The following is a 15,534-nucleotide window of genomic DNA, read 5'->3' on the forward strand; positions in this document are numbered from 1 at the left end:
GTGAAGCACCTGTGTGCATGGTACAAGTCAGGGACAAATGACACTCTTGCTGTTATGGGGCTTGGGGGAGTAATGGGAAGCATTCGCGCAGTTTCATTTTCGGAACCTGTCTGATGAATCTGGATCCCTTTCTTAGCCGTTTACCCGTATGTATCGAGAACTCTGCCTTTGAGCTGCTCCTTAGTGATTATAGCACCAATGTCTCCTAAGAAGGGTTATTTACTCTTATTTTCTAACCCTATACAATGCATTTGTTTATTGGGTAGCTCTTCTCAGTGACGGGAGAAATGAGGCACCATGCTGATAGCGATCACCTAGGAACATGAGGCCGTAAGAAGGGGAGGGTTGTCCCATCAGTTCCTACCAGAGGCCTTGGACGCCTGTGTCGTGTACCATTGGGTTAAGCACCAGAAAGACGACACCTAGAAATAAGCTCGCAAATCAGAGGAGAAAGGCGATGGGAAAGGTGTAGTTTACAATTTGTCGGCTATGTCTGGTGTTCCGTAGGGCCTGAGTAAAAAGTTATTAAATTGCTGAAATCACTGAACATACATAGAAGCAAAAGAGTAGGAAAGAAAGACACAGCTGAGCCCTGTTAACGTGCAAATTATATTCTCCTTCGACCAACGTGGCCGCATGCACTTGGGCCGGGCACTCTGCCGGGCGGGTGACCCAGCGGCCGACACGGCCCGTCCTGGTGGGCGGCGTGTGAGCCACAGCATAAGGGCTGAGAGGACGAGGCAGGTACAGGGGCTGTGGGAGCCCAGAGGAAAGGCACCTAATGCAGGCTTCCCGAAGGGTGAGAGGCCACGGGGTCAGGAGTGAGGGGTGAAGGGGTTCGGGAAGAGGAAGCAAGCTCCGGGGAGGCCGTGCGTTAGTGTCCCCTCTGACCTTCCCAGAAACACCCAGCCGCAGGAAAATCCACGATTTAGGGGGGAACGTCTACACCATTCAGTCTCCCCAGACCCAGCCCAAGATAAACCAAGCGCAGGATGACGGTATGATACCCCCATGTGTGTTACAGTGTTTTCCAAAGAAAATCTTGATAATGATTAAAAGAATGACAGCAAGTAAGTCAGGCTTGTTGATGCATTTTATTGTGAGATGGGGGAGTCTGGTAAAAAACTAGAAAATGACCATGGTGTAACAAGGAACTTAAAAATGAAGAGTCAGGTTTGTAACTTACATACATGAATACAGGAACAAATTGGCACAAAATGTTAAACGTTGTTCCCAACACTGTTTATATAAGGTTGCCCTAGCTTGGCTTGTAAGGAAGCGAGACCTCATGGTTAGACTAATCTCTTAATAAAACCGCAGAACATCGTGCTGTTAGTCACACAGTGAATTTCAGAATTCAATAGCTTCATATTAAAAACTGGGTAAAGGTAAAATGACTTGATTGTAGTTGTAAAACTAATACATTCCCATTTAAATTCTGTTCTACAGTCCGAGGCAAGTATAAATGTTAACATAACACTGTGAAATCAAATCTCAATGCAAGAGAACCAATTGCATCTCTACTTTAAATCTTATCAACTTTCCAAATTTTCATACTAAAATATATTATTGTATTAATACAAACTACAGTATTATACACTACACTGTGTAATAAATAAAGAAATATAAAAATAAGACACATAAATATAAAAGTTTTCTAAAACTAAAAGTACATATGTCAGTTAAGAAGGGTATTAATACTGCCAGGTTTGAAGACATACAGTACAAAAATGTTGCACAGATCTATAAACTAAAAGAAATAAAATAATACTGATAGGTAAGAATCAGCTAATGTTGTTAATAAACTGGGTCCATAATAACTAACATTTGGAAACAATTATGAGCCAAAGAACAATGGCAGGTCCGTGTCTGAAATGCAAGTACATGGATAAAGCAGATTAGAAAATTTCCCTTTCATTTCTGTAGAGAAATTCTGGAAGTCAATTAACGCAAAATGATACGGAGGAATTATTAAAGGGTGAAATGTCCCAGTGTTTGGCTTCTCTGACAGAGTCAGTGGTTCTGAGTTTTATTTTAGAATTTCGATACAAGAAACAGATCAACAAATGCTAGTTATTGTAGGCCACGCATGAACGGAGGCTGGTCAGAGCCTTGAAAATACTGATAAATGGCACTTAGAGCACACAGGTCTTGCTTAAGGCCAAAGGAGATACAAAGCTTCATATCACATCCTTCATATTTGTTCACCACGTACTCAAACACAATTACGAACACCGATCTGACGACTCTGCTGTCCTCACCAGTATCAACACTGTTAGTCCCTGCAATCAGAGCTCAACGGCAATCTTTTCAACTCCATTTAAACCACATGAGTAAGAAACTTCAGCTCTTCTATCGGCTGCTTTCTTAAGGCTAACGATACACTTTAAATGAGAAGACGCTCTACTATGACAGCTAAATATTAGAAGTTACTACCTTCTAGACTGAATTTAGAAATGGTAGTTAGCACGGTTTGGAACTGCATTATACTTCTCCGTGAAGGGAATTTTGTAGTGCAGAAGTTCTCACATTTTAAAAAACATAATAAAATACTGAAGCGGATTTAGCATATGTTTACCAATAAAAAATTATAAAATTTCTCCCAATTGTACAGCTTAAGAATAAACCAACGTAAGAGTGATAATTAATACTGATAAAATGAAACAATGCCAGATGCTTGTCTAAGTAATCAGTTTCCTTTAACCTGTTGCATCTTTGCTTTCTGAGTCATTAAGTTTTCTAATCTGCTTCATGTTACAAACTTGTTCCTAACTTTGAAAAATGCATGAAAAATTACTAGGTCTGAGGTTCAGGCACACCCGGATTTTTTTTTGTGTGTGTGTTTTTTTTTTTTTTTTGGTATTTTGTATTTTTTTAAATTTTTACTTTACACAGTAGTGAACAGAAATCACAGTATACAGGTTACTGTGTTTCCGTGAAAAGCATGTATAACATAGAACAAACTTCATTACCAATTAGAATTTTCTTTCTTTCTAGAAAAACGATCAGGCTTCATTTGTTTTCTCTTCAGACACCTGCTCAGCGCCCTGGCTGACTTTGTGTTCTAAACTGTGGGCTGGGCTTCCAGCTCCTGCGCCCTCCCTCGCACCTTCGGAGTTGGCTCGCCCCTCCCCCTCGCGCCCCTCCCCCTCACGGGCCCCTCGGCCTCCCTCTTGCAGTAGGAGTAGCGGTGGTTCATGTGCTGGGAATAGGAGCCCGAGTGGGAGAAGCGCTTCCCGCACTTGTCGCACTGGTAGGGCTTCTCCCCGGAATGCAAGCGCGTGTGCTCGATCAGGTGATGCTTGTGTTTAAACGCCTTTTTGCATATGCCGCACTCGTGAGGTCTTTTACCTGAAAATAAGGGCACAGCTATGAAATAAGACGGCATGAAGCCGACAGGCTTCGGGGCACTTCAGGTTGGAGATGGTTATAAATTTGTTTTTCCAAAACTGCCAGGTTCACGAGCATACATACCTGTGTGTTCGTATTTATGTCTCAACAACGAGCTACTCTTCTGGAATATCTTATCACACAAATCACAAGCATACATCCCATTTTCTGTCTTTCGCATTTTCTTTTTGGGTGGCGTGGAATCAGAGTCATTCTGATCCTCTACATTTGATACTCCTTCTGAGCTAGTGTCTTGCCTTTCATCCTAGAGGAGACAAAGAAGTAGGACAATTTCCTTTAAAATTACAAGATAAACAAGAGACATGAATAAAAGCACAGATTAAAGAACTACTGTGATTTACACTTTCCACAACTTGACCAAAGCAGGCTCCAAGGGGAGGGCCAGGTGACAGGTGGGGCTGACACAGACAAAAGGGAGGGGCGCTACATACAGCCACAACCGCAGCAAACCCAGGGCCGGCTGGCGCCGAGAAGAAAGGACACCAAAAATAAGTAATACAAAACGCAGTACTAACACAGTCCACCTAGTTCCATATGAATCGTTAATTTATGAGAAATTGGCAGAAAGTTTTAACTTACGAGTTTGCTAAACAATCACAGATTTGTGACTGCATCACTTACCTTCACTTTTTCATTCTGGGTTTCACTAAGCAAAAATTAAGATTCTGTTTTTTAAAAAAGTGGTCTTCAGACTGCATCTTCCAGAACCTTAGAGTTTTGTGAACTAAACTCCACTGTCTCCCTGTCACTTTTCTAAGGAGCAAGGTGGAAACAATGTAGGAGGGTCTACATTTCTAAACAAGAACACTTGCTAAACAATGAATCTTCAGAGTTTCGGGTTAGGGATAGGGTTGGGGAGGAAACTTGGGCCTCCTGCCAGTAGAATAATTCTTCAGGGAGCCTGTAGTGGGATTGGGCCCCTAAGATCCTGTGTCTTTTCTGAAGTCTTCCATTCTAAACTCACAAATTTTCTACAAGTTCAAAGGTTTTCCACGTTTCTCACGGCTCTGTGAGGCGGGAGAAGTGCCGACATTTTTCTGGCATTTGCGAGCTGCTAATGGTGCTAAGGGACTCCAACGTCATGTGATCTAGTTGATGATTCACGGAAATGTCTGTGGTTCCCTGTTTATTATTCAAAGGCATGAAGAGTGTTTTATATACCCAAAATTTAGACTTGGTGAGAAATTCAGCCGTGTGAAAACTTTTTCAAGAGTTACCACAATTACGGGAAGCCCACTGGTAGCAATAAAGAGCAAAAAGCAGCAAAACACACTTGAACAGGATACCGTAATTATTTTAGCTGCACCTACTTAGAGCAAATATTTGGAAAAAAGATTGAATCAAATGAATACTAGAGATAAATTTAATCAGAAATTGATGGAAAGAAATGGAGAGACATCAAGGTCAGTGACACAGAAAAAGCCCGGACAGTGAGACACACAGCAATCACACACATTGGTTCTATCAAAACCGTCATGGATTTGGGGGGAGTTAAAGAGGAAACTGCAAACATAGATTCACAAGAATAATTCCCTCATGTATCATTATGACTGAACACTACGTAGTTTACAGCTTATAAAGTCATGAGTAAATTCACTAGATGAATTCTTTATATACTTAATTTTTGTTTGTTTAAAGTTTTTTTATAAACACATAAAAAGTGATAGCTAAGTTTGCCTGGTGTGAAATGTCTGTGAACAAGTTCTCATTTACGAATGATCATAATCGACACAGAACGTTACCGAATTTTGGGATCTGACTAGAAAACAGAAGTCTGATTAGTAAGCATTCCAGGTTTACTTTCGTCTTCTGTCTCTAGTTTCAAACAGTCAATATTTAGCTGAGACTCATCGACCCTTTTCTCAGCAGAATAACAAAACTGCCGTTGAAAAGTACTAAGGCACACATTCATCTGTTTCCTTTCAGAAATGACAGCTTAACAAGCTGCTTGGCTCTCTTGGGACTGATTTTTATTAGAAAAATTCACTGAAAAAAGTCAAACGAGCACTTGACCAGTAGAGGCCGAGGGTGCGGGCATTCTTTACCTGATTTCCGTTGGGCTGGGCCGCCCTCAGGGCTGCTTCCTGGGCTGCCGGGCTGACTGCAGTCGAGTACGTGTAGGCGACCTGGGGGATCAGCAGGGTCTGCTTGTTGGCCGCCAGCGCTCGCAAGCACGGAACGCTGTTCTGGTCGGCGATGGCCACGATCGTGGGTAACTGGGCAGTGACTGTAGGTATAGCAATATTTATGGGGTTGGCACTTGGTGGGATTACATTTACAACTGGTTCTGAGTCTGTGACACAACTGTCCTTTTGTGGCTCCTTTTTTGCACAAGACAAGTTCAAGGGTTCTTCCTGGACAGAATAAACACTGTTCTGGTAAACACTAGTGATAGTTGACCTTTCCAATAACTCTCCCTGTTGCTTTGGTAGTGAAAGATCAAGAGGTTCGACTTGTGGCTCTTCCTGTGCCCCTTCTGCCGGGTACGAGTAACCCTGTGCGTTTCCGGAGGAGGAGAGGTTGAGGGGGGATGGGGATGATGCGCTGCTTCTGGAACCATTGACCGCGGAGCCCACCGGTAGGACGGGGGAGCTAGTTATCTTCAGAGGACTCTGGAGATTCCTTGTGCCGTCCTGGGATTCATCTGCGTTTGTGGGCTGAGGCTGATCATCGTTCTTAGCAGGGATGTTGGCTTTGCCTGGCTCGGGAGAAGATGCTTCAGAAGACTGCACTGAAGTCTGTCCCGTCTGCATCTTTTCAAACCACTTTTTCACTACATCCGGCGGTAGGTTCACTGAGTCAGCAATTTTTGAGAGCTCTTCTGCACTTGGCTGTGCATTCAAAGCATAATATGCTTTCAGAAGAGACAGGAGGTTCTTTAAAGGTGGCTGGCTGGGAGACAGACTGCCGTCTCCGGACCCCGAGGGAGCAGAGGCCTCGGGCTTGGCACCTTCTGGTGTGGGGGGCAGACGGGGCTGGGCGGGCTGCTTCAGGTCATAGTGCTTTAGCTCCGGAAGTGCGCTGATGTCCCCTGGACAGTCGTCACACAGGAGGCAAGTGCTGTCATTCCCTCCTCCTTCAAAGCTTTTGTCCTTCTCAGATTTAACAGTAAGATCTTCTGGTAACTTTTCACTTTTGCAACTGTTGGTGGGGACTGGATTTTCTTTTTTTAAATTCTGAGGAACAACTTGAAGTTGGCTAGGTTGTTCAAGACTGTAGTTAATGATGATTTTGGTTGTTCCATCTTGATCAACCAGAGGAAGACTGATGGCTGAAATAACAGAATGGCCACCTTGCTGGATGGATGAAGCGCTGATTGTTTCTTGTTCTTTGGATGCAAGATTGGCTTGATTATTCTCCAAAACTTGCCTGATTACATTACCATCTACTGCCACTTTAAGTACATTCTGAATATCACTCAAGTTGATACTGATGGGGGACACCAGCCCCACCGTTGGCAGAACAACGGCCTGCACCACACCCTGAGGAGTACTGGTTGCCTGCAAGGGGCCACCACCACTGAAAACCCCATTCTGTAAAGGGGTTGAACAGTTGATTCCTGAAGCAACCACTATGGGCTTGAACTCATAATCCACAGGCTCAGTTTTGATTTGGTTTACGGAAAGTTGTTCTCGGAAGGGCTTATTCTCTATCTTCTGCCGTGTCTGTGGTCGCGTGGGACTGCCTGGTGATGCCGAGAGAGATGGTGAGGGACACTGCGAGGTCTTGAGCCCTGTTCGTGGTCGCCCGTTCACAGGCATCAGGCTGATACATTTCTTACTGCTTATGTGTGAGCTATAGGAACCGGAATGGGAAAAACGTTTCTTGCAGTTTGGGCATTCATATGGCTTCTCTCCTAAACAACAACAAGAAAATTACATTCATAAATTTTTACGTATCCACGTTTTCCCTGAAACAAGCAGTATCAATTTAAAAAGAGGTTACCATGTATGTTTGTAATATAATTTTATTTAGAATTATCACTTTACGTTCAAAACCTACGTAAATGTCATAAACGCCAGTAAAACGTGAGTCTGAGCTACGTGCTAACCAATAAGAGTCTTCTCAGCATATGTGTCCAACATTTCTGCAAACTTTTAAACGTTCAAATCATTCTCAAATACCAAAAAATTATATCCTACTCTTTCAAGTAATTTTTTTCTGATCCTGTTTCACCAATTTATGTAATTTTCTATATTTTATTCTACTTAACCATCTGTAGGAGAAATTAATATTAGAGGAAAGAAAAGTAAATCTCCCGTAAGGCTTAACACGTATGAACATCTCGCCTTAACTGTATGAGTCATGAATATCTATCCTTCCCACATCCACAGGTTTCCACAGGTTTCCTTGAAAATGTCTTTTTCAATGGGAAGAAAACTTTAAATACAAGGTATTGTTATAAGCCTTGGCTTATTAAACTGGGACGTATGTACTTCTGGATATATCAGGCAATGTTTTACTGGGTATGAAAAGCATCTTACAGTTTCAGTTTTAGCGACAGTGGTTATGGTAATTTAAAACATGTAAATATTAAGACACAGATTAGACTATGTTGCACAAATGCAACGTTTCTGTGAAACGTTAGGAAAAAAACAAAGAAGCTTCCTGCTTACAGAGGCCTCCTTTAAGTTGCTTCCTTAGACCTTCCAGGGTACAAGGCCAGTAGGGCTACTTTGACAGAAAATTTTGAGAAGCACTGAGCTACCTGAAATATTTACATACAACCTATTTCTTTTTTCCTTTTGCTTTAACTTATAGTTCATCGTTTATAAGGTAAAGGTTACTGATGCCCATTTTCGGGGAGGCAGCAAACTCCAGGTGTTGTGGGCCGTTTCCCTGCACCTGTTACAGTGAGGCTCAGCAGCTCACGGAGATGCTCTTTAAAAACCTTCTTTAGATGAATGAATGGCTAATTATGAAAATTATGAAATGTGACGATGCTGATTATCTACTCAGTAGCAAAATTAAAGCTCTTTATCTTCCCCCCCCTTTTTTTTTGATGTTTATAGCCACTTTATTTTTTTTTAATTGATGTATAGTTGATTTGCAATGTTGTGTTAGTTTCTGGTATATTCAGCTTTATTCTTTTTTTGAATTTTTGAAATTTATTTTTTATACAGCAGGTTCTTATTAGGTATCTATTTTATACATACTAGTGTATACATGTCAATCCCAATCTCCCAGTTCATCCCACCCCCCCCAACACATTCCCCCTTTCTTTTTAATAATTAAAAGGAAAGCAGCAAGAAAGTCAACGTAAGCTCTGCTAGTAATGTAACTTCAATGTTGTAAACTTTAAAACAAGTGCATTATATTTTCATAGAAATTTATATCTAAGAAATCAGAACTGGAAGGAATCTAATAAGCCCTCTATATAGCCTCCTTCTCAATGAAGAGTTCATTTTATATCATCCTTGACACTGGCTCATCTCTGCTTAACCTCCTTTATTAAAAGGAGTCTACTGCTGCTGGACAGCTCTGTGGAAGACAGTCTAGTCTGGCTCTGCTGAGGACCGTGGATCTGGGTTCAGATTCTGGCTCTGTCACAGGCTATTTTCTTAACCTTTTTAAGCCTCAGTGTTTTGGTGCATAAATAAATGTAGATACATCCTCACTGGACTGGTGTAGCAGTTATATGAGATTATATAGCAAAACTCAGTGTGCTCTCAAGAAATGTTAGTGATTCCTTCCAAAGGCAGTGAGACAGAGGTGCAGTACTAAGCCAAAGTCCGCTTGTTGGAACGCCTACTTCCCTGCACTAGTTTGCTTCTGATGCCACAGAATTGGGTTAACTTCTCTTCCACGAGCCAGACTTCCAAACTGATGAAGAGCTGTCACGTGTATTCTTCAATTTCCCTTGTGTAGGTTGAACATATCCGGGTCTTTCACGTGTTCCTCGTGGGACATGGTTTTTAGAACCCTTACTCGCTTGTTAACTCACCTCTGGAAATTCTCCAGTTTAATCAGTATCTTTCCAGTGGGATGCCTGAAATATGATTCATTACTCAAAATGCATCAGATAAAAATTTCCAGTGGGGGTAAAACAAGGGATATGTCCTAGTATCTCTCTTATTTTAACATTCTTAATTATTCGGTGGCATTTTTAGGTGAGTCCCGCTCTCTAGGAAAATAAGCATATGTAATACAGGTTACTTCTGTCTTTACAAACAGGGAGGTAGAAGAGCACAGTGGGTACGGCAGTGGCTTTGGAGACAGGATGCCTGTGTCAGAGCCCCAGCTCTGCCATGTCCCAGCTGAGTGACTGTGGACAAAGCTAGGCTTGCTGAACCTCCATTTTCTCGTAGCATCCACCTCGCAGGGTTATTGTGAGAAGTATATGCCTTAGTGCATGCAGGAAACTAGAGTGTGGCCGCACAGAGTTAAGTGTTCAGTAAGCGCTAGTTATCATTATGCTTATTGGGAATCACCCTGATACTTCACCACTCCTGCAAAGTCTGCAGGACAGTTATTCTAGAGCTAAAGTCACTACGTTTGTTAGAAAAACTCTTGTTTCTAACTCTCACTTCATAGCTTACGGATGATAGCCGAAGCACATCAGCTCGCTTACCAGTCGACCTGGGTCAGTGTTTGTAACCACTCAGCCCTGGAGGTCGTATCAGGAGGGTGTGCTGCTCAAAGTTACATGTACTATGAACACTGACTTCTTTTTAATGGCTGGGTGGGTGTTCGGTTGCACCTGATGTAAAGGTTTTCCAGGCTAAAATGACTGTAAGGCCGTGGAACAAACCCAGGTTACTTGCTGGGAGGATCCCAGCCCAGGTGCAGGGGCTCCTTTGCACCCCCGTGTGTGCAGGTGTGGTGGCCTTCTCACAGCTCAGTGCCCACCCACGTGTGAAGTTCACATGACGTGTGACACACGTCTCTGCATAGGGTTCATTTCATGGGTATCAGAAGAGACCAACTATCTGGGCAATTTTAGGGCATATAATCGAGGACCCTGACCCTCAAGGTCTTATGAAAACTCCGCTGAGAAAAAAAATTACAGAGGATTCCTGAAGGATATGCAGTTCATTCATTACTAGATACTCTAAACAGTGCTTTCAAAACCATCTGTGGTGAGGGTCATTTGTTTTTTCATTAAAAAAACTTTCCAATCTCCTATGGACCAATATTGTATAAAATACAATGAAATTGTCAGAGCACTGTCTTGGTATACTAGTTTCTCAGTGTATCTGGGATGACGCTGAGTAGCCCTGCTTGAACTCTCCCCTTGGAATGGACCATCCGGGAGCCGTAGACGGGACGGCGTCCGTCAGCCACCCTGGGACAGTGCTTTTCCTGAACTGCACTTTGGTGAAATATCGTTGGCCTCTATTGAAGAATCTTATTTTAGAGAGAAAACACTATCAAATTCTCTGTTGTATTATTTTAAGGATATTTCTCAGGATGATATAAATATTTTGTTCTTTATTCTTTTTTAACTTAATTTTTAACATCCTTATTGGAGTATAATTGCTTTGCAATGGTGTGTTAGTTTCTGCTTTATAACAAAGTGAATCAGCTATATGCATACGTATATCCCCATATCCCCTCCCTCTTGCATCTCCCTCCCACCCTCCCTATCCCACCCCTCTAGGTGGTCACAGAGCACCGATATGATCTCCCTGTGCTATGTGCTATGCGGCTGCTTCCCACTAGCTGTCAGTTTTACATTTGGTAGTGTATATATGTCCATGCCACTCTCTCACTTCATCCCAGCTTACCCTTCCCCCTCCCCGTGTCCTCAAGTCCATTCTCTACGTCTTTATTCCTGTCCTGCCCCTAGGTTCTTCAGAACCTTTTTTTTAGATTCCATATATATGTGTTAGCATAGGGTATTTTTCTCTTTCTGACTTACTTCACTCTGTATGACAGACTCTGAGTCCATCCACCTCACTACAAATAACTCAGTTTCGTTTCTTTTTATGGCTGAGTAATATTCCATTGTATATATGTGCCACATCTTCTTCATCCATTCATCTGTTGATGGATGCTTAGGTTGCCTCCGTGTCCTGGCTATTGTACATAGAGCTGCAATGAACATTGTGGTACATGACTCTTTTTGAATTATGGTTTTCTCAGCGTATATGCCCAGTAGTGGGATTGCTGGGTTGTATGGTAGTTCTACTTTTTAGTTTTTTAAGGAAGCTCCATACTGTTCTCCACAGTGGCTGTATCAATTCACATTCCCACCAACAGTGCAAGAGGGTTCCCTTTTCTCCACACCCTCTCCAGCATTTATTGTTTGTAGATTTTTTGATGATGGCCATTCTGACCGGTGTGAGGTGATACCTCATTGTAGTTATGATTTGCATTTCTCTAGTAATTAGTGATGTTCAGCATCCTTCCATGTGTTTGTTGGCAGTCTGTATATCTTCTTTGGAGAAATGTCTATTTTAGGTCTTCTGCCCATTTTTGGATTGGGTTGTTTGTTTTTCTGACATTGAGCTGCATGAGCTGCTGGTGTAGTTTGGAGATTAATCCTTTGTCAGTTGCTTCATTTGCAAATATTTTCTCCTTTCTGAGGGTTGTCTTTTCATCTTGTTTATAGTAACCTTTGCTATGCAAAAGCTTTGAAGTTTCATTAGGTCCCATTTGTTTGTTTTTGTTTTTATTTCCATTTCTCTAGGAGGTGGGTCAAAAAGGATCTTGCTGTGATTTATTTCATAGAGTGTTCTGCCTATGCTTTCCTCTAAGAGTTTGATAGTTTCTGGCCTTACATTTAGGTCTTTAATCCATTTTGAGTTTATTTTTGTGTATGGTGTTAGGAAGTTTTCTAATTTCATTCTTTTACACGTAGCTGTCCAGGTTTACCAGCACCACTTATTGAAGAGGCCGTCTTTTCTCCACTATATATTCTTGCCTCCTTTATCAAAGATAAGGTGACCATATGTGCGTGGGTTTTTCTCTGGGCTTTCTATCCTGTTCCATTGATCTATCTTTCTGTTTTTGTGCCCGTACCATACTGTCTTGATCACTGTAGCTTTACTTCCGGTAGCATCTTCAGGATTCTCTAGTACAGTATCATGTCATCAGCAAACAAACAGTGACAGTTTTACTTCTTCTTTTCCGATTTGGATTCCTGTTCTTTTTCTTCTCTGACTGCTGTGGCTAAAACTTCCAAAACTATGTTGAATAAGAGTGGTGAGAGTGGGCAACCTTGTCTTGTTCCTGATCTTAGTGGAAATGGTTTCAGTTTTTCACCATTGAGAATGATGCTGGCTGTGGGTTTGTCATATATGGCCTTTATTATGCTGAAGTAAGTTCCCTTTATGCCTACTTTCTGGAGGGTTTTTATCATAAATGGGTGTTGAATTTTGTCAGAATCCTTGCATTCATGGGATAAATCCCACTTGATCATGGTGTATGATCCTTTTAATGTGCTGTTGGATTCTGTTTGCTAGTATTTCTTTTTTTTGTGTGTGTGTGTGGTACGCGGGCCTCTCCCTGTTGTGGCCTCTCCTGTTGCGGAGCACAAGCTCCAGACGCTCAGGCTCAGCGGCCATGGCTCACGGGCCCAGCCGCTCCGTGGCACGTGGGATCTTCCTGGACCAGGGCATGAACCCGTGTCCCCTGCATTGGCAGGTTTACTCTCAACCACTGTGCCACCAGGGAAGCCCTAGCCTTTATTTTAAAGTCTATTTTGTCTGATAGGAGAATTGCTACTCCAGCGTTCTTTTATTTCCATTTGCATGGAATATCTTTTTCCATCCCCTCACTTTCAGTCTGTATGTGTCCCTAGGTCTGAAGTGCACCTCTTGTAGACAGCATATGTTTCTGTATCCATTCAGCCAGTCTGTGTTTTGGTTGGAGCATTTAATACATTTACATTTAAGGTAATTAATGGATATGTTATGTTCCAATTACCATTTTCTTAATTGTTTTGGGTTTGTTATTGTAGGTCTTTTCTTTCTCTTGTGTTTCCTGCCTAGAGAAGTTCCTTCAGCATTTGTTGTAAAGCTGGTTTGGTGGTGCTGAATTCTGTTAGCTTTTGCTTGTCTGTAAAGGTTTTCATTTCTCTGTCCAATCTGAATGAGATCCTTGCTGGGTAGAGTAATCTGGTTTGTAGGTTCTTCCCTTTCATCACCGTAAATATGTCCTGCCACCCCCTTCTGGCTTGCAGAGTTTCTGCTCAAAGATCAGCTGTTAACCTTATGGGGATTCCCTTGTATGTTATTTGTTGCTTTTCCCTTGCTGCTTTTAATTCTTTGTATTTAATTTTTGATAGTTTGATTAATATGTGTCTTGGTATGTTTCTCTTTGGATTTATCCTGTATGGGACTCTCTGTCCTCTTGGAGTTGATTGTTTCTTTTCCCATATTAGGGAAGTTTTCAACTATAATCCCTTCACATATTTTCTCAGTCCCTTTCTTTTTCTCCTCTTCTTCTGGGACCCCTGTAATTCGAATGTTGGTGTGTTTAATGTTGTCCCAGAGGTCTCTGAGACTGTCCTCAATTCATTTCATTCTTTTTTCTTTATTCTGCTCTGTGGTAGTTATTTCTACTATTTTATCTTCCAGGTCACTTATCCGTTCTTCTGCCTCAGTTATTCTGCTATTGATTCCTTCTAGAGGATTTTTAATTTCATTTATTGTGGTGTTCATCGTTGTCTGTTTGCTCTTTAGTTCTTCTAGGTCCTTGTTAAATGTTTCTTGTATTTCCTCCATTCTATTTCCAAGATTTTGGATCATCTTTACTACCATCACTCTGAATTCTTTTTCAGGTAGACTGCCTATTTCCTCTTCATTTGTTCGGTCTCATGGGTTTTTACCTTCTTCATCTGCTGCGTATTTCTCTGTCTTCTCATTGCCTAAGTTACTGCGTTTGCGGTCTCCTTTTCACAGGCTGCAGGTTCTGTTTTTGGTGTCTGCTCCAAGTGGCTAAGGTTGGTTCAGTAGGTTGTGTAGGCTTCCTGGTGGAGGAGACTGGTGCCTGTGTTCTGGTGGGTGAGGCTGGATCTTGTATTTCTGGTCGACAGTACCGTCTGTGTCCACTGGTGTGTTTTGGGGTGTCTGTCACCTTATTATGATTTTAGGCAGCCTCTTTGCTAACGGGTGGGGTCGTGTTCCTGTCTTGCTAGTTGTTTGGCCTGGCCTGTCCAGCACTGGATCTTGCTGGTCGCTGAGTTTAGCTGGGTCTTAGCATTGAGATGGAGATCTCTGGGAGGGCTCTCGCCAATTGATATTACATGGGGCCAGGAGGTCTCTAGTGGACCAGTGTCCTGAACTCGGCTCTCCCACCTCAGAGACTCAGGCCTGACACCCGGCTGGAGCACCAAGACCCTGTCAGCCACACGGCCAGGTATGTGGGGAGAGTCTTGCCTATTGGGAAGTCTGTGGTCTTCTGCCAGCATTCTGTAGGAGTTGTTCCATATGTAGATGTATATCTGATGCATTTGTGGGGAGGAAGGTGATCTCCTCATCTTACTCCACCATCTTGAAGGTCCTCCCTGTTCTTTATTCTTAATGATGCTTCAAGGAACAACTTTCTCTATGGACTTAGTATCAGGAAGGGTTGTGCTTTTTCCAGCAAGTGATTCTTTTTACTTACAGTCACTCCAGCAAGTGATTCTTTTTACTTACAGTCACTCTGGGTCTTGGTTACTAATTGTAGTTTTCTTACTTCCGAAACCTTAGCGTCTAATTTGTGGTCACTTCTAGCATGTGCAAAGGATTTTATATATTCCTTTTGTTCTCATGTTTACTTCATGCCTGTCTTACTTTCTTAACTTTATTTTTCTTAAATGTTTTTAAAATTTTTGCTGTATTAAAGGTGTACAAGCCTCATAGTAAATAAGAGACATAACGAATGGAGAGCAGACAGAGCACGGTGCAAGTTTTGGTTCTATGATGCGGCCTAAATTTGCCTTATCTTTTAAAGCAGCAGCATACTGTTAGCTTATACAAAGCTCTTCACCATCAAAACTCCTAAAGTTTTTCTGTATGTACTACAGATACTAGCTCCCTACTTGATTGAGGTTGATTTTTGAATAGCAGTGTAGGATTCTGTGATTATTAACTTCTTGTTTCTAGACTTATATTTTAATGTTTGGTGTGATCTGTGCATCCCAACTGTGTATCATCTATAGATCTGGTAAGTCCTCTTATATGACTGCAATAT

At 42.0% G+C, this 15,534-nt stretch overlaps 1 protein-coding gene across 1 annotated transcript in view; it reads right to left on the reverse strand.

Moving 5' to 3' along the window:
* Positions 1 to 1,075: 1,075 nt before the first annotated feature.
* Positions 1,076 to 15,534, reverse strand: part of ZEB1 (zinc finger E-box binding homeobox 1) — a 192,610-nt gene continuing 178,151 nt past the window's right edge. Inside the window, 4 exon segments of the mRNA XM_024750140.1 lie at positions 1,076 to 3,152; positions 3,155 to 3,351; positions 3,475 to 3,655; positions 5,457 to 7,267. Of these exon segments, the coding sequence (XP_024605908.1) occupies positions 3,006 to 3,152; positions 3,155 to 3,351; positions 3,475 to 3,655; positions 5,457 to 7,267 (2,336 nt within the window). The 3' untranslated portion in view covers positions 1,076 to 3,005.

This window comes from Neophocaena asiaeorientalis, unplaced genomic scaffold (genome assembly GCF_003031525.2).
Source record: "Neophocaena asiaeorientalis asiaeorientalis breed wild unplaced genomic scaffold, Neophocaena_asiaeorientalis_V1.1 scaffold4, whole genome shotgun sequence".
NCBI lineage: Eukaryota > Metazoa > Chordata > Mammalia > Artiodactyla > Phocoenidae > Neophocaena > Neophocaena asiaeorientalis.